General features: G+C 42.3%; 1 protein-coding gene across 2 annotated transcripts in view; it reads right to left on the bottom strand.

Moving 5' to 3' along the window:
* Positions 1 to 2431: 2431 nt before the first annotated feature.
* Positions 2432 to 26033, bottom strand: part of drpr (multiple EGF like domains draper) — a 107381-nt gene continuing 83779 nt past the window's right edge. Inside the window, exons 11-26 of one of the 2 annotated variants that reach the window (XM_050178253.3) lie at positions 25814 to 25907; positions 25407 to 25476; positions 23303 to 23485; positions 22256 to 22368; positions 21473 to 21636; positions 18900 to 19008; positions 17333 to 17479; positions 15899 to 16036; positions 14099 to 14227; positions 9899 to 10027; positions 9362 to 9487; positions 9023 to 9191; positions 6362 to 6390; positions 6003 to 6191; positions 5318 to 5521; positions 2432 to 4423 (exon numbers count right to left, since the gene is read on the bottom strand). In XM_050178253.3, coding sequence (XP_050034210.1) covers positions 4323 to 4423; positions 5318 to 5521; positions 6003 to 6191; positions 6362 to 6390; positions 9023 to 9191; positions 9362 to 9487; positions 9899 to 10027; positions 14099 to 14227; positions 15899 to 16036; positions 17333 to 17479; positions 18900 to 19008; positions 21473 to 21636; positions 22256 to 22368; positions 23303 to 23485; positions 25407 to 25476; positions 25814 to 25907 — 2094 coding nt within the window. In that variant the 3' untranslated portion in view covers positions 2432 to 4322. The remainder of the gene's footprint in view (positions 4424 to 5317; positions 5522 to 6002; positions 6192 to 6361; positions 6391 to 9022; positions 9192 to 9361; positions 9488 to 9898; positions 10028 to 14098; positions 14228 to 15898; positions 16037 to 17332; positions 17480 to 18899; positions 19009 to 21472; positions 21637 to 22255; positions 22369 to 23302; positions 23486 to 25406; positions 25477 to 25813; positions 25908 to 26033) is intronic. The other variant, XM_050178254.3, reaches the window with a different exon arrangement.

The raw sequence follows: 26033 nt of genomic DNA, 5'->3' as shown, positions 1-26033 counted from the left end.
CAAATATCCGCTTATTGTTCGTTTGAACCAATTGCGACCGCGTGCATTGTCATAAGGAATGATTTAGACGCCGAAGAAGCGCTTTTTCAGGCAAGCGAGAAAATTTGCCTGAATCAAAATTTTACTGGGCTATAGCCTTGCCATTTTTCCCAAAAAAGGCAATTCTCAAATATCTGCTTATTCTTCGTTTGAACCAATTGCGACCGCGTGCATTATCATAAGGAATGATTTAGACGCCGAACAAGCGCTTTTTCAGGCAAGCGAGAAAATTTGCCTGAATGAAAATTTTACTGGGCTATAGCCTTACCATTTTTCCCAAAAAAGGCAATTCTCAAATATCTGCTTATTCTTCGTTTGAACCAATTGCGACCGCGTGCATTATCATAAGGAATTATTTAGACGCCGAACAAGCGCTTTTTCAGACAAGTGAGAAAATTTGCCTGAAACAAAATTTTACTGGGCCTTACCATTTTTCCCCCAAAAAAGGCAATTCTCAAATGTCTGCTTATTCTTCGTTTCAACCAATTGTGAGCACGTGTATTATCACGAGTAATGATTTATGCTCCAAACGAGAGCTTTTTGAGACAAGTGAGAGAATTTGCCTCAATCAAATTTTACTTGGCTATTGGCCCCCTGCCTAGCTCGTCAGGATCTCAAGTTGTTTATTACAACTACTACTTACCATACTTCATAAAAAATTCAATTTTGAAAGGTATGTTTATTCAGCGTGTGAACTGCTTGTCAGCACGTCCATTATGATGAGGAGTGATTTATATACCAAACAAGCGATATTTAAGAGGAGTAAACTTGCCTGAACCGATATTTTGCTGGGTCATATATAGCACTACCATCTTTCCCGAAAAAGCAAATTTTCGAATATCTGCTTATCCTGCTTATCTTCTAAATATCTGCTTATGCACCAAATCTTTCTGTACCGTGTCCATTGGGCACGGTATGGAACGATGGTTTGTAACGCCGCTTTCTTGACTTCCCGCGCCACTCATGGACATACTGCGCCACTGGACGTGATGGAGGAAAACTATATTTTTGTTTTCTAAGCAGTTCGATATTTTTGCGCCATGCGGCAATTTTCGAACGCGCTCCGAAGTTTCGCGAGCGTCAAAATAGAAAGCAAGAATGACCGCCTCCGGAAGCGACGAGCGCGCGTCGAAAGATCGCAGATGTCGTGATTCCGATGCGTCTGCAGCTGATTTTATGGCAGATTTTATTGCAGCTGACACACCATAACGACAGACAGAGGAAGACAATTTGACTCATCCCTCTTTCAAGCTCTCTCCCGTCTTCTGGGTGCAACGCACATATGAACGAAAGCTTACCACCCAAGTTCCAATGGCATGGCAGACCGCTTCCATCATCAACTAAAAGCAGCACTTCGTGCCCATGACTCCATGATTCCCTGCCTTTGGTTCTACTAAGTCTTAACACAGCTCTGAAAGCAGATGCACAGCGTTCTTCAGCAGAACTCGTTTTTGGCATGACACTTTGTGTACCCAGCGAGTTCTTTGCCTCGGAGACATCATCTGCTGACCTGCAATCTTATACCGACCGCCTTCGCATTATAATGGCCACTGTTCTACCACCACCACTTCGTTATGACTGCAGAAATGTTTACATGAGCCTAGCTTTACTTCATAGCAGTCATGTATTTATCCGTCACGACACTACTCACGCTCCTTTACAAGCTCTTTACGATGGTGCCTTCAAAGTCCTCTAGCGTGACGCCAAGTTTTTCACACTTCTTGTCAGCAAATGCTAAACGACAATTTCGATTTACCGCTTGAAACCAGCTCATCTGGACTCTGGCAGCGACATCTCTACAACTGAAACAGCTCAGAGGCAGTGCCTTCATCGCCGGGGAGGAGCCATGTAGCGGACAGTACTCATAGAGCCCGGCAGTGGAAGAAGAAGAGACTGGACTAGCACCATCAGGCATATAGGCTCGACGATGGTAGCCGCGACATCAATGCAATCACCTGATTAATAAATGGCAATTCTTTGTAGGCCTTCTGTTCCCACACCCCTAAATATGAAGTCGGTGAATGATCTACCGTATAGACTCTTGCGAGGGCCACACTTTTTCACAACTTTGGCGAGGTGCTGCCCTTACATGGAACAGAAGCTTTTGTTTTGTATGTTGTGCACAAGTCTATTCCAATTTCTGTCTGGGCATCATAGCAGAAAAGGTTGTGTACACTGCATAAACAGTTTGATACTAAAAATAATAAAGTTTTAAGGAACTGATTAAGTTGCTAATGCTTCAGCCTCAGATGAGCGTGTGGGGCAGGAGATGGAAACAGTGATGTCGAGCATGATAAATAAAAGCTATAATGATATTTCGGTTCCCATATGAGAGCCGTGTTTGCAAGCCACAAATTGTGAGAATGCATGTAGCATAATCAAGACTAGTGGGGAAGTAATAGTTTCTTTTTTATTGCCTACACTCGGTCATGGGTAAAATATTTACATTTTTACACACGTGACATGTATGTTGAAATTGTGACACCACTGACATAGAGCTCTTATCATTTTTTCAAGTTTGTTTAAAAGGTTGCTTCAGAACCGAAGCAAAACATCCGCGACACCTATAGCTAGGAAGTTGGTATATGTACAAGACGGCATAAGTAAACTGCAGAACCTCGGTGACATTTCTCTCAAGGAAGTGACAGAACCCATTGGGAAAATATCCCTACTAAAAGGCTTTAGCTAGCACTGCATACATATCTGGATGATAACGTTTGCCAAAAGCTCTTATATGAACCGACATCCAGCAGCCATCAGAACTTGAAGTCAAAACTTTCTGGCCACCATAACTGGCTGTAGAAGTATAAATTCATTAAACGACATGAACCACATGTTGAGGTTCATCTGTGTAAAATCCATGTCATCACATGATAGAGCATAAGACTAGGTCTGCCATAGTTTGCATATATGTCGTTCAAATAGACAAGATCGGTGGATGATCAACAAGCCTGATAGAAAAGACCAGACACTTGTTCTTGATACATGACATTGCTCATCGAGAGAGATGTAGCATACTAAAAGTGGCATCAAGAAGAAAACGAAACTCATGCAGTCAAAATTATATACTTGGTGTTGCATGAATATACCTGTGCTGTGCCAGACATGTGACAACAAAAACATTTTTTTTCTAGTAGACCATAGCTGCACGAGGCTTAGTGCGAAGCTTCCTCATGCCCTCTCACACAGCACGATTGATGCTCCAGCCTAAACGAGGACTCTGGTGTATAGTGTACACAACACCACGGTCTGTGTCACTTGTACAGCATAAAATGTCAGAAAGATGCACTGCTAAAGAAAACAGAAATGATGCTGTATTATGTTATCGAGGCTCTGCAGTTCAGTGTATAATCAGCATAGATGAATCATTTTAGGCAGCTGGAGTATACTGATCTGAATCTACAATCAACTTAATTAAAATCTCAACTCTATGAACCTTGAGTTTCTCTCCGCAAGCAAGTTTCATGCACCGATGAGTCCCGCTCCAAATTGTTCATGAAGCCAGACAATTGAACAACACAAAAAACGCATACATTAAAACAAGTGTTGCTGTTGCTGTAATGGCAGCTAGTGTCATTAAATTACTAGACTATTACAACACAATATAGCAAGCATACCTGGCCAGCCAGTATACCAGCACACAGATCATCTAGCTGGCAGTCCGCGGCACACAAATCAACATCATAATCCGACAGTGTAGAGATCTAAGTAGAAGTGAGATAGTACATTGTGAGTGCGCAGATTGCTGCAGTGCTTTTCAATCTGTACAGGCATCAAACAAGCCACATCTGCCCACATCCACACCACAGCAGTGCAGTTCTGCAGCAACACAGAATAAAGGTGCTGCTTGCGGCATGCCAACATAAAGCACTGACTATCAAATTAACTCTTCACTAAACAACAAAGGAATCTCATCATAGTAAAGGTTGCAACACAATGCATTAATATTGACGCTAACTATCACAATCATTCTCAAAGTAAATTTGGATCAACAGCTTCAATTAACGAAGGAGCACAGTGCAAGGGCCGCAGTATGCAGCAGCCATCACACATTGAACACGTAAACTAAACACCCACTGGAAGATCACAGCAGGTGGACTGAGAACCATTGTCACTGTGGGACTGAACATTGCCACAACACGTCATGCAACAGGGGTCCTTTTCCATTTGCGGTGGAGTCCAAGGAAGCAGAATCACAGTTTGTGGCAGACACACATACACACATGAGCACGTTCAGTGTTCTTGGTTTTCACAAGGGGCACATGGGAGTGTCGTCGTCACATTTAAGTCTTCTTCTTGGGAAGCGTGCTGTCGAGCCGGAAGTAGTTTGGCTTTGTTTCAGTCTTTGGTCTGTTGTATTCCAGGTGGTCGTAACCGTCAGCATCTGCAAAGGCAGAGAAACATATTAGTGTGCTGATGTTTCGTAAATAACGAAAAACATGCATCGTTAACTGAACATCCATCATATTGAAGGTGGTAAATTGACAAATTGGCAAACTTTCCAAATATGCATAATTTCTGAAAACCACATAATGATTGTTCTTACTCATGTTCAAGGCACATCAAAGATTAGTTTTGCCCGAAAGCTTAATTGATACACAAGCTGCACCAACACAAATGAAGCTAATGCTTACTTACTAATAATCAACACTTGTTTCATCAGTCACTTGAATTGTCAAATTTTATGATCGTTACACTCAAGAATCTGTTAGCAAGAAAACAGCTTCTTGCATTTCCAGTAGGCAATGTGGAATGAACATTTCTAATGATAATGAAAAAAAGGAGAACAAGATGACTGCAGTGCTGAAAACCTTACTGAATATAACAACAATATGTGCTTGCATGGCATGAAGTTTCAGTAGCCCTATCGTGGCAGAAAGTGAAAGAGTAAAAATCGCAAGCAATAGTCCTCCAGAGTTGTACTAGCTACTGCTGACATAGCTTTGCACTTGTGCTCAAATTAATTATCTTTATGCAACAGCATTCTTTGCCTGGCTCCCTAGTGATCGCACTTTAACGCATTTACAGCATAGACATCGTCATTCCAATGCTACTGCATAACTTGGTTTTCAAAGAACGTGGGACCTGCATAATCATTTTTTTTTCATGGATGTGACTGCAAGGGACACTGCAAGGGAGACTGCAAGGGAGACTGCAAGGGAGACTGCAAGGGAGACTGCAAGAGTGGGTGGAAAGACAGCATTCTCAATTTCTGTGGAAAGAAACAATTCCGTGGCTACTCCTGACCACACTTTAAAAAGAAGTGCCATGCACTTACCACTACTCGACCGCCCTGCAAGTTGTCGAGTGTCAGTGCAGATAGGAACGGTAACATTACTAATGTCTCCCTTGTCTTTGACCTCATCATAGAAGGGTTCCTTCTTGTCCACATATGATTTGAGGTCCTCTATGCTCTGGTAGATATTAGGCTTGAAGTCGAAGTCCTTGCAGTTGCTTTCATAGTCATTGCCTCCACAGGCACCTGTAAGTATAAAAGTGACAGGAATAACTTGAGTACAGTGTGCGCAGCAGTTCATGGCATCAAGCCAACCAGTGCACAGCCTTCTTGAAACAGATTGTTTTGTCCAAAAATTGTTAAGAATAAGTAGTCATAGTAAGCAGTTGTTTATTAAACTTGTTTATTAAACTAGGTAAGGTTTACTAACTAGTAAATTGCTGCCAGCTGTACTATAACTGCATAGCTCAAGCAGCTGACACCTGACAGGCAGCCAGCAAGGGGGCAGAGGTTGTAGGATCAACTTGACAAAGAGAGAGGACAGCAGAAGGAATAGAGGAGGAGATAAGAAAAAGCAATTTACATTCTAATGCAAAAAACCATGGCACTCAATCCAAAGAATATATCCAAGAGATGATGTGCTTAAATTACAAATGTGCTTCGTACATAAAATTTTAACATATCTTTCAACATTGAATGCACCGACACCTTTCTCAGGCAGGATTACCTTTCAAGCTCTGCGAATCCTGGTCGTCATCATCACAGAAGCCCAGCTTGGCTTTCTCTATGTTACTCTTGGTGCAGTTGAGGTCATTGTGAATCTGCTTGATATTGGAGGCTCCTGATGCATTGTTGAGTGCGCCATCCAAATGAACAGCTTGGAAAGCATAGACAGGATTGTCAAAGTGACGTCGATCTATGAAACACGACCATAACAAACGGTGAACCACCCAACCAAACAAGAAGGTAGACTAAACGTGGAAAAAAAAATGAAAGAAAGTAAAAGGAAATAAGACCATGCCAAACCATGCATGAGATTAACGGACATGCAGTGGAGAAACTTATTGCAATGATTTGTGAACATACCTGGCGGTGGTCTTGGGTCTGCAGTGTACCTGTGAGAAAATGAATCATTAAGTATATTAAGCTCTATGTTTCAATCCACAGCAAATATTCTGGCACAGAGGTGTCTACAAGTGATAAACCTTGTGCGTAACTTTGTCAGGAGGTAAATATTTAATAATGGTGCTTTTTAAATTGGATGAGACATGCACACTTTCACTGTTGCTATTCTTGATTCAAGCATTACTGAGCACAGTGTGCGTCTTCCTTACTATGTCCCTGTTTTCCGCGCTGTGCTTATTTTGCCATGAATTACCAACTTGCCCAAGCCTCTACCTCTGTTAGCATTATTGAATTATTGAGCCTCTTGGCAGCACTGCCATTTTAGTGAATTTAGGCTTGTTTAACAGAAAAATAGCACTTTTAACAGGTAGTGGCCTTATTATCCAATTGTCAGCTACTTTTGGCATATATCATTTATACTGGGATGTAAATCCTTCTAGTGTATCTTTAGCAGCCTAATGCAAGAGCTGCGAATGCCTCAATAACACAACCTTGCAGAATCGGCAAGATTTTGTCATACGGCTCCGGACAGAGGTTGCTGAACCAGCTGAAGTTAGCAAATGCTTACAAGCCTAATAGCATGACGAGAGGCTGATGAGACGATTCGAATACTGCAACGTTTAGGGTTAAAGCGCGATTGGGATAAATGTCATTGCTTCCTGGCTGGCACCTCCAGTGATATGAATGAGCTTTAAGTGTGCTACCCCAAAGCCACAACTCTAGTCTGAAGGGTCTCACATTATCCAGGGGGCACTTGTGATATCTGCCATTGGCCACAGACTCAGCAGACAAAATTTGAGTACGATAAAGGCATGCATAGCTGGCTTCATAGTGGTGAACTTTGCAGTCAGTTCTTCCTTCTTTCCTAGTGTCTGTGCCATCACTAGCAAAATAACTAGTGTAGTTGTACCAGTGCCTAATGATGCATGCTTACTATATTTGAACTTGGAGCTTGAAACTATCTAGTACTTCTTTCCTTTTTATGAAAGAAACTTTCCCAACATTCATCACTATTGGACTTTAATTGGGTAGTGAATCATTTCAGGCATTTGGAACTTCACAATTAATTGCAGTGAATCAAAGTAAGATGATAATATTTCTGTGGTCAAGTGATTAGCACAGGAGACTTCTGTTAATTCAACCTTGACACTAGCTACGGAATTGACCTAATTATCCGGCGGGTCAAATTAGAAGAAGAGACAAAAAAGGAGTCCGAGTGCACTGCTGCTTTATGCGGCAGTATTTACCCGTCTCTAACAGGCCTCCAACTTTAAAGAGTTCTTGTGGATTGAAAGCAGAAAGTAATGTGCACCCAAATGCACACTCGATTTTATATTAAGAGGAATATAGCAGGCTACCAATTCTGGCAATCAGAAAAATATAAAACCTAAAGAGTTGACACATCTTCAGAGCATGGAAATTTATTAGCATTTAATGCTCACTGTTGTCACTCTTGGACTGCTCTCTAGTGCCGTAGTCCACAATATGTCCTCCTGTGTCTAGTTCCCTGCATTTGATGATTTAAATTTAGTAGACGTGTCTGCAACTATCATGAATGAGATCTGTGCCCACACCTAGACTTGCCACTTTGAGAGTTCATCTAATGACGTATGCAAGACACAAGTACGTCAAAAACATGTGATGTGGCTCTGCTGCTGCTTAGCAAGTAAAATAATTTGTATTTTGAAGTAGCCTTTGTAAATAAAGCAACACCTCACCATTGCCAACCTACACAAAAACATTTTTGTCTTCATCTTGTGATTACAATGATGATAGTGCTGACTATGGCTGTAGGGGATTGCCAACACTGCAAATGCAGTTTAGGTTTCATTTGCCTTGAAAAAGGTGCACATGAGAATGGGGGTTAATATTGACACATGTACTTGTTTATCAACTTGTAATACTTGTAACAACTTAGTTATCACTCAGTGCAGGACGCACCTGCATGATTTGACACTTACTAGAATGTTATCATTGATTCTATCTGTTGTGTATGTTCTTGTCAAACCCTGTGTAATCAGATTGTATGTGCAACATGAATAGCATTTTACTTTCTGGAAGGTATGCGAGCGTCAGCGATTACACTGGAACCTTTGACGAGTCCCGTATAAAAGTCGACGCGCTTGACCCACAGATCAGCTTTCAACAATCGACACGTGCTCACGACTATCGTTCCGCCCAAGTGTTACCCGTTCGCTGGGCACAGGTTCACCCAACAAAGTTAAATCTGTGACTGGCATTGTGCCATTGCGGCTGTTCACCGTCACTACAATGTGTCAATACATATTCATTCATTGTGAGCTTCTGTTCTTGCTTGAAACTTGGACAACAACTGGGCAAGAAATAACATTTTTAGCAGGAGATAGCTTGTCTCTGATCTATTCAATGCCTCCTGGGACTACTAAGGCTGACACCATAGCCAAGGGGTGTCACCATTCGGGTCAAGTTTGAATTATCTGGTGAAGGATAATTTTAAGATTGAAATAACAAAAATCTTAGCCTATAGAAATATATGGGCACTGGCCGGGACCTTCTTTTGGGATTAAATTAACCAAAATATCTAATCAACCAGAGTTGTATTGCTGCATCTAATGTAGCTCTGAAAATTAAAAGTCAACTTACGTTACGTAGGCCAGTTCATTCTTGAGGTGGCTAACCCTCCTCTTGTAGTAGAACACAATGCAAATGACAATGACTATGACAAGGAGAACCGCCACGCAGGTTCCCACGACAATTCCCGAGTTGGACTTTGGTTCCTCTTCAAAATACATCACGCTTCTGTCCACAAGACCTGGGGGGAAAAAATATATGGAAAGGAAGTCACAAACTCAAACACGCACTTTAAACCTTCAATGTATTGCAATGTGAAATGGTTTCTTTATCGTTACAAAAACAGATTGCATAAATGTCATATTAAAAGCAGCAAATATGCACTCTGGTTCTAAGCAAATGGCAACTTACGAATATTGCAGTATTCCCCTGTGAAGCCGTAGCGGCAGACGCAGCCGGATATGGGACTGCACACAAAATTTTCTTTGCAGTCGCAGGATGACATGCAGTGGTCTCCGTAAAAGCCTTCAGCACAAACTGGAATGAAATATTGAACATCCTTCATTAATAAGCTTTTAGTACCTAATAACAACCAGTGCTCCTTAAATGACAAAACAAACTCATTCACTTGCTTGATACAGTAATGCTCAAGATTTGATTTACATTACATGTTTTGGTTTTATTACATCATAACATTTAAGCTGTTGAAGAAGAGCTACAATGGCTCTAACTGCAACCGTCTATGAAACAAGCTTTACTGCTATTTATACTTGGTTCTAATTTGGTGACCCACACAAGAGCTAATGGTAGAGAAAAATGCGAACAGTTCATGTGCGTTCTCATTTCTGCTGCGATTGGTTGTACTTGAAGTAGGCATGTATGCAGTACTTGGACCTCATAGCTGAGGTAAGCCCTTAGAAGTGTCAGACTTGTAAAATCCAAGCTCACTCTCTGTGCAACGGGAGCCCATCCAGCCTGGCTTGCATCTGCACTTGCCATCACTGGCTCGGCACAAGCCGCCATTTTGGCAGGTGCACTTCTGGGTGCAGTTGAAGCCATAGGTTCCATTGGTGCAGGCTGTAATGGAACCGAATAGGGGCATAGCACTAAGTATCAAAGAACCAAGCATAACATGAACAAGAACTGTGTTCACGAGAAGCTGACAGACTATTGGAGTGCCCTATAACCCAACAGTCCAAATGATTGAATTGGGTGGTAGCTCACGTTGAAAACACTAGCAGTATCCGTTAGCTGACCACAGCTCCACATTGCAAATAACTTCCAAGGGACGTGTCCCCTCACTTATGTATCACCTTACCAAAAAAAGAAAAAGCAAAGGGCGCAAACTAACAAAGGCTTGATATGGCTGTAGACAAGTGCTTAATATCCAATTCCCAAGTTATTCCTGAGAAAGAGCAAAAAATTTCCATAAAAGTTTTGAGTTTTTCAATGTTTTGCACATAATCTTCTCATAAAAAATTTACTGCATCGTTCATTCTTTGCATTCAATAGATATACCTTTGTTAGAAAGATATCAGCACAGAGCTCTTCTCTAAGTACAAAAAGCTCTGCAACGATATTATCGACACCCATGACAACAACGTACGTCAGTGGAAACTAAAGAATGATATGAACAGATGCCCGAAGCCAGTAACTCGCAGACAACAAGCAGCCACGCATGGCTCATTAACGCAGAACAGAGCAAAGCAATGCGCACCATGAACAGGCAGGATTTGTCCTTGGCATTGATGATACTAACTGGCAGAATGAATACAGTACAAGCTTGGGGAGTGAAAGGGTTAACAGCAGCAACATTACCTTAACATGGCCTCTAGGGAACATCAAATCAATTTGTACATATGATGTTTAAGTAAAAGGAAGTGTTAAATACCATGGACATATTTCAGGGTTCCTGAACATGGTAAAACTAACGACAAACATGGTCAAGTTAACAGACATCAAATTATTGTGCATTCCACATCAAGTCACATGGTGGAACACGGCAACAAGCCCAAAAAAGGAGTGATAAAGAGCGACAGAGAAGAAAAGAGGGTAATAAGACTGAGCAATGAAAAACTGTGAGCGAGTAAACAAAAGCAAACTGCCACACTTACTCATAGTTTTAAGCACCTGGGTGATGACACTCAACAAAAGTGACTGCCCCCTATAGTAATGGTACTAAAAGGTAATGAACTAAATGGTAAAGTTTCCTAATTGTCCAATCCATGCAACAGCAGTAAGCACCATTAGCCAATAATAACTAAAAATATACTGTGGAAACATGCGAATGCTTTTCCATGCTGGCAAATAAAATGCCAATGCACAGCGGCATGGTAAATGAATCCTCTCCAAATGCAATGGAACATTTTGTTCAAAACTGCAGATCACGTAGGGAAAAGAATGTCAATAACCATAGGATAATTGATGAGCCTCCTGTGCTAAAATATGAAGTGCTGCAAAAAATATTCAATTCTAAGTAAAACTGGAGATGAAATATATGTCTGAAGGCGCCCCCTCTTTCCGCCAGCTTGACTGGGTGTAAATGGTAACGAATGCTCCGGTAACCAGCAGCCTGAGCTCATGTATCCGATGTACCAGTTGCATAGTACTGCAGAATTGCCGGCTGCAGCCTTATCAACATCCTACGTAGTAATTAGCCGAATGTGCGGGCTAAAAAATTTAATTCGCTATGTGGTCACTAAACCACTCGCCTTAGCGAAACGTTTCGTGTGCGGCGCACTCACACTCGGAGCGGGCATCGCTAAACATATAGTCCGGCGATGTGGCTCTTGGGTCCTTCTTCCGTTCAGTCCACGCTATCTTAAAATAAGATATCTTAAATAACTGGTTAAATAGCAATTATAGAGGAAACATTGCAATCCGGAAATTGAGGGCCCAACTCATATCATTAACTCAACAAAAATGTTTTCTCTACACAACATCCTCTTGCATGCTAAAGCCTGTAGTACTTTGGCACTGCGGGTGGCCCAGTATGGCAGTACCAAAATAAATATGAAATAGTGCACCAGTGACGTCGATCTCTCTATCCTCTCCATTCACTCTTAAAAATTTACACCCTTTGTGGCTTATCTTGTCCCTTAACAATAATCACCGTCTGTCTTGCCCGCATTTCTTTTCTTTAACGCTGCGAGCCCGGTACTTCCAAGTGACGAACAGCTTGCACGTTATCAGCATGACACAGCATTCCTGACAGGAAAGTAGCGAGCGCTGAGTTTTCAAGATAGGAAATGCTAGCTAGGGAGATAACAATTATTGTTGTGGGGCAAATATAGACCCCAAAGGGTGCAGCCGTTTTAAGAGTGTTGTGAGTGCAGACCGACAGTAGTGCAAGCATGGAGGAAGGAAAAAAATCTTTTTCCTTCTTCCATGAATGCAAGCTTTCACTGGCATGGGCTTCATCGCAGCCTTCTCTTTCTTTGCATGGTGACGCCAGCTAGGAATTGACGTGAAGCGTGCTCTATTCCGTTCCCAACCCTGTGGCGGTACCGCAGCTTGGATAATGACGTTTGCCAATAGCAAAAAATAAAGAAAGGCTTTATGAATCAGAATGAAGAGTACTCGTAATGTCATAGCATTGTCGCCCGCACAGCAGGGAAGCATGTGGTGTTTTCTGATGGGATGGGGAGATCATCCTCACTGACACACTATATAATTTTCGTTTGGGTTCAGGGCTGCCCACAGCCAAAATACTGTAGACGATAGTACCTACGACGAATTCTGTGAAGTTGTTGCTGGGCAACATATGACTGTCGGGCTTCGATTTTGCAAATGCAATATTGCCTCTAAAACCGCTGATTAAAACTTTAATATTTCTTTTTTTACCTGTGGGCCATATTTTCCACAATGCTGCATCTGTATTGGCTGCCAAGCATTATAGTCTGACAGCAGATGTGCAAATCCACTTATCAGAAGTTATCAGTACAGCACCCTGTGTTATTTGATGCAGAGAATAAAACAATGTATATACCTGCTACATTCGGGATATCTGGAAACGAAAGATAAGGGGGGGGGAGGTCATGCACGGTATCCAAGGCGGCTGTGCTTGTGCTTGAACATCACGCCCTGCTCCCCGAAAATTTTCTATATCCTCACCTTCCCGACTGCACAGCAGGAGGGGGAGGCAGTTGACAGAAGACCTATGCACCCTGGGATCCAGACGACCTAGCTACGCCACTGGTTCGGAGAGTTATCTGTGTTTATTGCTGTGTTATGTGGCAAGTGGGTGACAAGGGAGGGGAAATGCCATTCAGCATGGTTGAGGATTAGGTATGTCATGCATTGAAAGTGGGAAACTTGCAGATAGTATAGGATGGAATCGTGCAGCTGACTCGCAGGAGAGAAGTAATCAGGGGCTGCTGTAAGAGGCCGACGTACTGCTGAGAATATAAATTAGGCTGATGATATTATAAATGAAAGCCTCATCTTTCCATCATCCATGCTTCTCTTTAATATTTCTTTTTGTACAGATGGAAAATGCAATTTTACAGATGCCATTTGTGAGGCATAGCCCAGTTGAGAGCTGGTGTCTGTCTCATGCCCTTTTGTTTCTGTTCACATTGTGCTGCATTTTCCAAAATACCAATATTTGTCTCTTCAGTCTTGACATCGGCCTACCTGCCACCCTGTGAACATTGAACTTTGTAAAGCTCTCAAAGTTCTGATACCAGAAGAGATGGGGGCAGATAGTATGCATTCTATAAAAGTCTGTCTTGAGCACAGCTCTCATAAGATACTTACACACTTTAATAGCATTGATTTAATAGCATTGAACAGCAGAGACTGACAAGCAACACATGTTTTTAGATCACTGACTTTTTCGGCTACTTTGCCGTTGCGAATTTCCCTTGCTTCTGGAACTTGCCTGGATAAACTTGTTTGAAGCATGTACCACTCTGGTGTTCCCTCACCATCAGAAGATTCCCAGTGTATGTTCAGTGACTGACAAGGGAAACTTTCTTGTGGCCCGAACTATTTTTTCGTAATGCTTGACGAAACATTCGTAAAATTATAGAATAAGCCCGAATTCGTAAATGTTGTGTAAAGTTCGGGACCATTGGCAGGTATGTTATCAGGAGCACTTAGATAAAGGCACACTTAGATAAAGGTGGAAAAAAGAGAGGTACACACGTATGGTGCAGTTCTCGCCTTGCCAGCCCGGCATGCAGAGGCAGGCACCCGTCACAGAGTTGCATTCGCCTCCATTCTGGCATTTGCACTTCTGAGAACAGTTGTCGCCCCACTTGTCCACAGGGCAGGCTGGAAGCGCAAGATGAATGGATATAAAAACCAGTGTTAATCATACATTAAATAGAAATGCCAGAGCAATTCAGACTGGTGAAGCATCCTTTTTTGTTCCAGATCTCTATTTGTGTTACTTTCGGGCCACAATTTTTATCATTACTGGAGAAAATGAAAGCCAGACTTCTTTTAAATATTATGCTTCAGCTGCAGTGCCGATGATGTCAGTGTTACGTGATGCCAAGTTGTCGCTTATTTTGAAACAACATAATTATTCCTTGTTGATAAGCACATCACACCAAAGCAGACACCGTAAAAATTTAATATTTTCATGGGAAACTCGTGCGTAAATTAGAAGCCGCCACTGCCACTCATTAATTCATTTCTCTTGCATACTTTGAGGGCTTATGCACAATGTAGTTTTCATAGAACATCATATGTATGTGGCCTTCTGAGTGAAAACATAAATTTTAGTCGGAAAATGCAGGGCAAGGAACATTCAAATTTAACTATGTAGACTATGCAAGTAGGTAAAGGCAAGGCGCAGAAGACCAGGACTTAGGAAGAAGAACACAAACGACAAGACGGGTGCCACTCGAGACTGGCAAGCTGAGACGGCGATCAAGTTGACGCACAAAATGGCAGGATCGGTGCGAAAGCTTTGATGAAAGAAAGGGCCCAATGTAGAAGAAATATGCTCAAGTAAAACTCTTGCTTGGGCTAGTTGGTTCATGCTTGAAGTAGGTAAAGGCAAGGCGCAGAAGACCAGGACGTAGGAAGAAGAACACAAACGACAAGACGGGCGCCACTCGAGACTGGCAAGCTGAGACGGCGATCAAGTTGACGCACAAAATGGCAGGATCGGTGCGAAAGACTGGCTGGACTGGAAAGACACTCGAGACTGGCTTGCCAGTCTCGAGTGGCACCCGTCTTGTCGTTTGTGTTCTTCTTCCCAAGTCCTGGTCTTCTGCGCCTTGCCTTTACCTACTTCAAGCATGAACCAACTAGCCCAAGCAAGAGTTTTACTTGAGCATATTTCTTCTACATTGGGCCCTTTCTTTCATCAAAGCTTTCGCACCGATCCTGCCATTTTGTGCGTCAACTTGATCGCCGTCTCAGCTTGCCAGTCTCGAGCGGCGCCCGTCTTGTCGTTTGTGTTCTTCTTCCTAAGTCCTGGTCTTCTGCGCCTTGCCTTTACCTACTTCAAGCATGAACCAACTAGCCCAAGCAAGAGTTTTACTTGAGCATATTTCTTCTACATTGGGCCCTTTCTTTCATCAAAGCTTTCGCACCGATCCTGCCATTTTGTGCGTCAACTTGATCGCCGTCTCAGCTTGCCAGTCTCGAGTGGCGCCCGTCTTATCGTTTGTGTTCTTCCTAAGTCCTGGTCTTCTGCACCTTGCCTTTACCTACTTCAAGCATGAACCAACTAGCCCAAGCAAGAGTTTTACTTTAGACTATGCAAGTCAGTACTGCCCAAAATAAATTTAAACACTGAGAGAATAAGTGGGAGACAGGTTAGCCAGGGCTCAGACTCAACATTGCAGTGGCTCTGGTCAGGAGCAGGCACATGGAAAAGAGGTGCCCGCACAGTTATACTCGCACGAGCAGAGCTTTTATCTGAGTTGCAGTATTGCTGCAGATTAGGAGGAGACAGGAGTGATATTGTTAACAGAAATGACGACTCACACTCGCTGCACCGCAAGCCCATATAACCGGCGCTGCACTGGCATTGACCAGTGATGTGGTTGCAGGGACGGCCATCGCTGTGCATGCACGCTGCGCACACCTCCGAGCAGTTCTGGCCAAAGTAGCCAGCTGGGCATGCTGCACCAAGCCAAAAGGCAAGACAAGACGTTATTCGAGTGTCTCTACTAGTCACAAACACAGTCCCAAACAAGGTCAGTTAGTGGTAAGCATCACACAATGACATCTACATATCCAATCTGCAGGCAGAAGTAGCATGGTAGGTGACCCCACATCTGTTCAAGGAACACCTTGAAGTTGTTCTGGCATGCACATAATGCTTGGTACATGCATCTTATCTGACTGAATTCCAAGTTAATTACAGCCTTCACAGCTGAGAATTTAACCTATATAAATACAGTGCCAGTGCGCCCTTATGGGGCCTGTTCCATCTTACAGCCTCAGTGATGTGCAACTATTCACGGCAGCTTATCACAGCTATTCCACATATGCTACGGAAATCTGTACTAAAATTTACACAAAACGAATATAGCTCAGTAGCTTAACTTACTTCCTGCAGCATTGTGGAAGGTTTATAAAACCGACCTGTGTCTTTAAATGACATGCAAAAATAATTCTGTTCAATTGGACACTAAGCCTCAGTAAGTGTTTAATTTGTAGACTATTCATTTAGCTTTTGTTTTGTCCACCGTTTTCTACTGCATCGAAGAGCCCTGAAAAATTGGACTTTGACCTGAGACAGCAACTTGCATCAGCACATGTCCCATTTGTAAAAATACGCATCAGCACACTGTAGTTACTCTTTCCATTGTGTCAGTTGTGTTTAGTCCATATATAATGTCACATTTGGCCTCTGAATGGGGAAAACATGGAAAAGGCAAGGGAAAAGCAACATAAATGCATATATGCTTTTTCACTAAGTTGCGCAGCATCTGTACCAAGAACATCAGAAGTTAGGTTGATTCAAAGTACTATGGCATGTAGAGGCAAATGTCATCTGCGAAATCACCGGGCCCCTAAAATTACAAGATCGAGAGAGATAAAAAAATGAAGAAGGGAGTAAGGGCTTCAATGGAGACGCACAATGTAAGAACATCACGCAACTCTTCAACTGTCTTGAACCGCCACTCAGCACCATAAGTTAACCTGCCATAAAGAAAGAACGCATTAGCTGGTATGGAATGCTATGACTATTTTTTGAGCGCGGCAATGCAGTAGGTCGCATGAATTGCTAGCTTATGCATGACCCGAATTAATAATGAAATTTGTTTACCAGATATTGGCCCCTAATGCAACAACAAACTCTTGCCCACATGTTTACATACACACATTCAAAAGAATATCTGCAGCCAGCATCCTGTGATAGTAAGGCAAAATGTGCCAGTAAGCATGCAGAGAATGCAGAAGACAGCTCACATTCACTGCAGTCCTTGCCCATCCATCCCCGTTCACAGACACAAACGCCAGTCTCTGGATTGCACGAGGAGTTGTTCTTGCAGTCACAGGTGTTCTCACACGAGGCACCCCACTGGCCACGGGGACACTGACTTTCACAGGACACTCCTGCAGGCAGGTCACAGTTTGCACAAGTTCAGTTAAGCTTCAAGTTTTTATTCCTTTATTTTCTTTGCAGTTACAATCCATAACATTACAGTTTATTAAAGATCAGCAAATAGTCATCGCAAATTGAACTTCTCGCACAAAGACACTAGGTGTTTTGTCTCATGAGCACATGTCATCAGATCATGATACTGAATAAATGAATAAGAAACAGTAAAGAAAAGTTAAAGTCTGGGTTTTCACATGCCAAAGCCACAATATAATTTTGAGGCATGCTGTAGTGGAGGACTGCGGATTAATTTGTCCACTTGGGGTTCTTTACTGTGCACTTAAATCTAAGTACACGAGCATTTTTGCATTTTACCCCCATCAAAATTCATACCGGTTTAGTAAAAACAAACTTTGACCTTCAACTAGTGACACAGTATATGCAATTTTCGAAACAAAGCACAATTCGCACCCATATTCTAGGATGTTGCCTCACTCAACGCTCCACCTCAACTCGTGAAAGTAGACGGCAGGGCCACTGTTCGACTAAAACTGTTGCAGCCCTTTAACGACGCCCCACGGCGATTCTAATAGTGAAAATTTTATAACCAAGCATTCTTGGGTGCCTGCTCAGAAACACTGAAGTGATAGTTTCCTAAGCAACTACTCCTCACTGTAGTAATCAATGAGAACTGTTAATGAAGCATAGCGTTTAATTCTGCAGTTATGGAGAGGTCTCATGCTTCACTAGATGGAGTCGAGGAACAGCTTCGAGTTAAGGCCCATTTGAGATAATGTGGGACACTGTATTACTGTAGTAAATAAACTTGAAGCAGTGTAACTTCAAAGGCAGCAACCTGCAATTGAACAGCGGCACTGGTAGATGGTGCCTTGTGCCACATAGCACACCCGAACCACACAAACCTCCTTATCGCACAGTGTGTCTGTGTGCTCTGATATCTGCAACAGAGGTTTTCATAGCAGCATCAACTTCCTAAAATGCCACGATAGCTTTCTCTGCCAAGAACTGTTACATGATGGAAGCACATTCCAGTACATTCAAATTTTAATGCAATGCCACCTGATATTTGGACTAGTGCTACCTTTTCATACATCCATTCCGGTATTCTGCTAAAACAGTAATGCTAAAGTGTTTAGCACTGGCTAAAGCTCTCCACTATTTCAGAAAGTCATAGCTGAAGGCTGGAGTGCAGACTTCCCGAGCAAGTTAGCTTGAAAAAGAAAATGAAGGAGCTGCAAGTGCTGCTGGTGTTTCCTGGTACTAATGTGAATGCAAATTAGTAAGATGACTTCTCTCAAGACAACTGTCTTCACTTCCATCTTTATCCTAACATGGCAGAGAGGATGACAAGTAGATGATGGTACAAATTTTGAGCGAATGTAGTTGCCAAAGACAAAGACCAGGTGGGCTCACCTCTGATGCCAGGAGCACAAATGCACTTGCCAGTGACGTAATCACATCCCAAGGAATGCTCCCAGTTGCACTTGCATTTATTTTCGCAGTTCAATCCATATTTCCCATGCTGGAGGCCAGGTCGTGTAAAGCAAAGGAATAACAAATATGGAAACACAAGACTGCATGACATCCACTTAACATATTAGACATTAGACATTTATTTCACCATAAAATTAGAATGTTATAGAATGTTAGCACATGGAATACGTACTGTCAAGGACATACATATACCTCCCAACCTGTATTTATATATATATAGTTATTTCCTAATTGGTATGGCATCCAGCGCCAAGTGTAACACGTATGGTGATGAAGAAACTTTAAAACATTTCTAGTGTGACCATCCAACATGCAAAGATCAGAGGCCCAGCTTTCAGAGAGTTCTACGAAAATTACATGATAAGAGCTTCGCAGAAGAGAAGATCCTGGGACTGTGGCCTCATGCGTCTGCAATGTGCAAATCCACAAAATAGTGTTGCATTTCTCTATATGAACAACGCACACACCCAACCCCATTGGTAACCGTAGTGGTGACTCCAATAGAAAAAATTTAATTCTGGGGTTTTACGTGCCAAAACTACGACTTGATTATTAGGCAAGCCTTAATTGGGGACTTCAGATTAATTTCGACCGCCTGTGTTTCTTTAACGTGCACCCAAAGCATGGTACACGTGCGTTTCTGCATTTTGCCCCCATTGAAATGTGGCCACCGTGGACGGGATTTGATCCCGCAACCTCGTGCTTAGCAGCACAACAACATAGCCACGGTGGTTGACTCCAATAGGGGCACCATCCATCTCGGTGGCGTTTAAGGTACAGAAAATGTGTTGAACACGTGTAACCTTTCATAGAAAACACCTATTTTCGACCAACCTCAGAAAGATCTTCAAGTGAAAACGGCAGCTCATTGTAAATTATTGCAGTATCTACCAAGTTCTAACGCATGCGTTTGATTGCAAAAAAATTTATCCTACAATTGCTTTGGGCGGTGCAATCCAACATGATACCAAAACCTAAATCGCATTCGTGGCATTCACAACAGCCTGCCATCAGAGCCAGCTTAGCCAGCATCATCATCGTTGCCATGTTGGGATGGAGATCATGGATGGCAATGCCATGAGTTCTTGCACAGCATGACGATGACAGCACACCACTTTCAGTCTGATGATTACAAAAGCACATTCAAACGATTAAATATTTGCAGGCTAGTGGCAACAAGCTGTGTCACGTGTTCTTGGCATTTTAGAGGAATGTGTTGCAGGACAAACTAGCCCAACAGGTAGCCTAGGAATGGGCCACAATCCTGTTTGCGATTGTTGTGAAAATTTGCACCAAAGCAGAAATCTGTCCATTACCTAGAGTTCCAGAGAATTTCAAAATGTCAGATATACCGTATCTATTCGAATCTAGGCCGACAGTTTTTTTCCCGAATAATCATATACCAAACTCTAAAGTCAGCTTAGATTCGAGGTTTTTAAAAAACGCACCAGTTCGTAATTGAAAATAATAAATATGGCGTATAGCTAGCACCATCCAGGAAAGTCAGTATCGCGGCTGCTACTAGCCACACCAATAGCCAACTGAAGTACATAAGCAGCGTCGCCATTTTGACCTGTCATATTCGCGTGTGGCGTGGCATTACCAAAATGGCACCAAACAGGCAATACCACCATAGTGCCACTTTCAAACGAAAAGTTGTGCTAGCTGCAGAGGCATCATCAAACGCTCAACCCGGGCGGGACTTCAGCATAGATGAGAAAAATGGTTGTCATTGGACAAGGCCAAGGGGAGACGCTTTTGCGTGTGCTGCAACGCGGAGATGACACCGACAAAGAAGATAAGCATGCGATTACAGAACTGCTGTTCACCAAGATCGCGGCGCATTTCAACCTGCGTGAGCCGTGCCGTACACCTGCAGATGCATGGGTATGCGGACGTGAACTTGCGCATGTCTGCAAGAGTATGTGTGGTCTGGGCTATAGCGACGAGGCTAGCAGCGATAATGATGTAGAGTAAGCTCGGCATGTTCATATTAAATAAATGCTGTTTTCATTTTGTGAACACTGTCCTCACAATTTTGTATGGCCTACATTGGAGGTAAGTTTTCTTGGTTTTTTCCAGCTTCGGACATTCGGGGGTCGGCTTAGAATCGGGGCCAGCCTAGATGCGAGTAAATACGGTATATATACATATACATTTACTTATGCATTGCAAATTTTGCAGCACTGAACAGTGATAACCATTTGTGAATTGTCGAAGAACAATCAGACTGCTTAACCTCAATTGATTTTATCACAGTAGACTTGCAATTATAATTTGAGCGGCCATAGTTGCCCTGACATGTGTTGTACTCCCTCTGCATGAGTATGTCTATGTTATGCTCCTATCAAAACGTGATAACTATCAGTGGGAATACCCATAAGCTAAACTTGACCAAGTTTGCTGCCAGAATATCACAACTGCTACGTAACTGTGGCAGGAACTTCAATCTTGGAACAGTGTGCATTTAGATAGAAAGGTCAACTGCTCACATCGCATTTGGACTCGCAGAACTCCCCAAGGTATCCTGGTGAGCAGGTGCACTCTCCGGTGACTGGATTGCAGGCTGCCCCGTTTTTGCATTTGCATTTGCTCTGGCAGTTGAGGCCATATGTGCCCACAGAACACAGTTCATTGCATCTCGACTTGGCATAGCCTGAAGGAAGACATGGAGGGCAGCATGTAAGCACAATAACAGTGAGAGACACAGAGAGTAGTACTACATATATGTAAGTGTGCTGACAACAATATGAAGAGAGCAGAAGTCATGCAAATGCTTGAAACTACAATATGAACAACACAGTGACCAGTTTTGACTGAAGCTCGAGTGTGTGTCACCGGGATATTTGATTTTCAGTGGACCAATAGGAACAACTTCTTGCAGAATTGCACCCCGTTCAATGTACACTGCAGTCACGTTTGAACTAGATTAAACATAGCAAAACGCAGACAAAAGCAGGAGGTGAGCATGAAGAATGTGGTGTGTACATGTAAATGTTCCAGTACAAAACTGAAATTAAGAGTAGCAAATGGGCATATCATAATGACAAAAGACAAAAAATTATTTTTAATCACATTTTGCAATGTGTCCTAGGTCCCCATGATGAGGACAAGCTGAAGGCCCAGTCAGGACAAGATGGGTTAAGTTTTGTCAAGCAGTAGCCAGCGTAATAGAACTACAGTTTATTCTGTTTGGGTTAGTGTGATGCTAAAACCTGGAACAGTAAAAGTCATTCAACCATGCTGGGTGCAGACATAATATCAGAGGTCTATACCTGGCGGACACTGACAAAGGCCGTTGACATGTGAACAGATTCCATTGTTCTCACAGCTGCAGTTCTGGGAGCAGTTGGTTCCAAACTTGCCTGGAGGACAACGCTCGCTACAGCTGCAATGTAAAGAGCAATGCAACACTTTATCAAAACATCCCAGAGTCGAGTCACAAGTTTAAAGGAAGCAAACAGTGTTGTTATACAGATTTTGATAGGCTACCTTTTAAGAGGAGCGAGTTTGTCGTATATTGTTGATGGCAATTGACATCACAAAGCATCACAAAGGTTATTAGATACGTCCTAGTTTACACATAGTAGAAAGCCCACTAAAGAGGATCACTAAATCAGTTTGTCTGTCAAAGTATTATTTCAAAACAACTTTTGTTAATTTCGTCGTGAGAGGTTGATTACAAGAGGAGAAAGTGAAGGACCAACTCAGTCTTTTTTGTTCTTCATGCCAAAACCCCAGCATCCATCCATCAGTGTGACGTCACGAATTTCAAAGCATTTTCTCGTACCTTCAAGACTTGCTTAGCTCAGCCCCCGTCTCCTTTAGTACCCAACGTAGTCCCCTTTCACCAATAAAAATTTAAGTAGGCCTGAGTAGATGCCATCAAAATCCATTATGTCACGGCGAGCTGGTGTCGGAACTCTGAGGTAATACTGCCATGCGCCTTTCATTTTTACATCTTTTCTGGCTTATCAAGCAGCCTCTCATGATGAGTGATATATCTTTTGTAAAGAAGTTATTTAGGTACCAATACAACTCAACTTTTTTTTTTCTTTTTTGTAGTGTACCTTTCATGTGCTCCCAAAGCACAGCACACAAGCATTTTTGCGTTCAATTTCCATGAAACACGACTGTGCCGACTGAGAGTCTAACCTGCACCGTCATGCTCAGCAGTGAACTGCCCTGGCCGCTGTGCCAACATGGGTGGCTCACTGTAAAGACAAGCGACCATCTCATCCTACTAGATGTGACGTGAGACTGCTGCTATTGTGACTTCAGTGCATTTCGCCATACGTAGAGAAGTGACAAACGGCTCTCACTTGGGGCCAATGAAGCCTGGTTCACAGACGCATGTGCCGTCGACAGGGTCGCAGGTGCCGTCGTTTTCGCAGCTGCATGTGAGGGAGCACTCTGGCCCATAGAAGAGTGGCATGCATGGCCGGGAGCAGGTCTCCCCATTCCAGCCTGGCTTGCACCTGCAGTGACCGGTCCACGGGTGGCACCTGTTTGCAATAGATGCACCAAAAAGCACAGGAAGGTGTTTATTTATTTCATTTATTTCCAATACTGTGGGCCCTGCCAGGCTATTACAGGGTGGGAATACAGAGCACAAAGTTCACGCAAAGAACGCAGTCAAGTTTTCTTCAAAAGAGTCAACCATGTTATTGCTCGGAAACACACAAGAATTCAAGTATTCCACTATTATTATTCCAATATTATAGTTATTCCAATATTATAGTTATTATAGTTATTCCAATATTAATCTTGACAATGAAAGAGTGCTTAAAGACATCAACTCTTGGCACATAAGGCATTATAGCATAATTGTGATTAGTTCGTGGTGAAACCCTTCCAGGAGGCTTCAATTACAAACTGGCATTCGGGTTCAGCTTATTGTTATAGAGTTGATATAAGATCTTAAGACGTGGTTGTGCATGAGAAGTGAAAAAAATGTTTGTCATGATGAAATTTGCTCATTTGTTTTGATACTGAGGCGATGTGAAGGGGTTCAGAGGGCACTGTATTTTACTCAAATTTAAGGCGATACCGTTTTTAAATGAAATGTACAAAAGTTAAGGTTTGGCTTAGATTCTAGGGTCCAGTTTGACTGTGACCAACAGACACTTAACATGGCCCCATGGTCACAATACTCTAGGCACTATATTGCCGAAATCTGGTATAGTGCACTGCCCGATACTGAAAGCCATGATTGCAGCGCATGGGTTGGCCATGTTGTTTGAACATATGTTGTCATTCTGAGCCATTGTGTTTGCATGCATCGGGCTTTTTGACCTTGTGAAATGCTCACGTTCATGATGCCACTCACCACGGCTTACAAAGGCCACTCTGCTAGCTGAAAAAAACATAGAACCTCTAGGCTCAGCACGAGCTCTATTTCGATGAAAAATATGTGTGGTCGGAAACAATGATAAAAAAGGCCAATGATGTTTATGAAGACAACGACGAGTGAATGTTGCACATGGTTGCAATGAGTGTCGCAAGCAATAATAAAATGTATGTTCTTTTCACAGTTGAATGCTTCTTTTTTTTCATTCAGTTGCAACTGTGCAAATGTATTTTAAATTTTCCTACCTTCTGAATTTTCAGGGTCAGCCTAGAATCTAGTAAATATGGTAAACCAGTGTCTAGAAGCCTTAAAGGGACATTTAAGGCAACTATTAAGTCGCTGCAGGCTCTTAAAATACCATTCCAGAAACCTCGCCGTGTTTTTTTTTTGTGTCAAGAGAAGACTTACTTTAAGAGAAAATTGCACATGAGGGTTACAAACACTTTTTGTGCAAATCAAAATATCTCTCATGAGTGGGGAGTGGTGATGTTGTGTATGCTATCACCACCCCTTACTGCCATCGGTGACATAAAACAGCACCCGACAGACGGCCGTGGAGAAACCGAGCTGAGACACACTGTTGTAGTATTCGCCGCTGCAGCTGCTCTTGGTCAAGTCACTTGGTGACAATATTAGTTCGTGAAAATATTAACGCCTTAGACATTCTTAAGCACTAATCTATCATTTTAGCTTGTCTTAATATTCGCCTTTAGTGTCCGTTTATGTTTAATGGTGATTCTTAGATTTTTTTGCCTTCTTTCCCCTTCTGGCCAGGTATACAGTAAACTCGTAACAACTCAGATTTTTCAAAATTACAGACGAGTCAGAAATTGTGAATCTACACAATTTCCAATGTCTATCTCGTGCAATATGTCACCAATAAAATTGCCCTTTCATCTCTACAAACATTGTTTTCAGGATTTAAGTATAATATTTGCTGAAACAAGTGGTAACAATTCATAATATCAGGTCCAAGATATTCCTTCTTTTAAAAAATTGAAACTTCTTTGGCAAGTCAGACAACATGATAACACTCTACTTTCTTGTAAAAGTATTGCAGTATGTAGCACACTTACATGATTGAATTCTCCTTGTCACACTGGCAGACATGTTCACATTTTGGTCCATATAATTCGTCCGTGCAAGCTGTTAAAGAAAGAAAGAAGCAAACAGTAAGTACTAATACATCAAAAATGTCTAGCGCAGTGCATTAAATAAGGGAGTATGGATAGGACGTATAAACACAAGAACAAAAAAGTGGGCTCCGGCATACTTAAGTGAGTCTTGAGGCTTTCTATAAACCAAGGAGCCAGAACGACTGAGCACTACTTGACAGCATACTTTTGATCAAAACGATTTTTGCACTTATCGTATCTTAAGCCTGTTACTAATTGTAACAAACTCAAAGCTGTTACTATAGACTGAACCTGCCAGCATCACTGAATGCATACTCATGAGTGAATCCATACACTTCCTTTCTTACCTCGACTTTCGCATCGTGGTCCTGTGAAACCAGGAAGACAGATGCAGTGGCCATTGGTAACATTGCAGCTGGCACCATTATCGCAGTCGCACTTCTGGAAAAGCAACAATAGCAACAAAGTAACTCAGCTGTATGCATGGGACACCTATATACCAAGCAGCAGAAATAATAAATGGCTGTTCTGAACATAACTAGAAAGTGCTGAAGTTTTCTGTGGAAA

This window comes from Dermacentor andersoni, chromosome 5, assembly GCF_023375885.2.
Source record: "Dermacentor andersoni chromosome 5, qqDerAnde1_hic_scaffold, whole genome shotgun sequence".
Classification (NCBI taxonomy): Eukaryota; Metazoa; Arthropoda; class Arachnida; order Ixodida; family Ixodidae; genus Dermacentor; species Dermacentor andersoni.
Note: the sequence above shows the minus strand (reverse complement) of the source record. Positions and strands in the feature narration are given on the sequence as shown.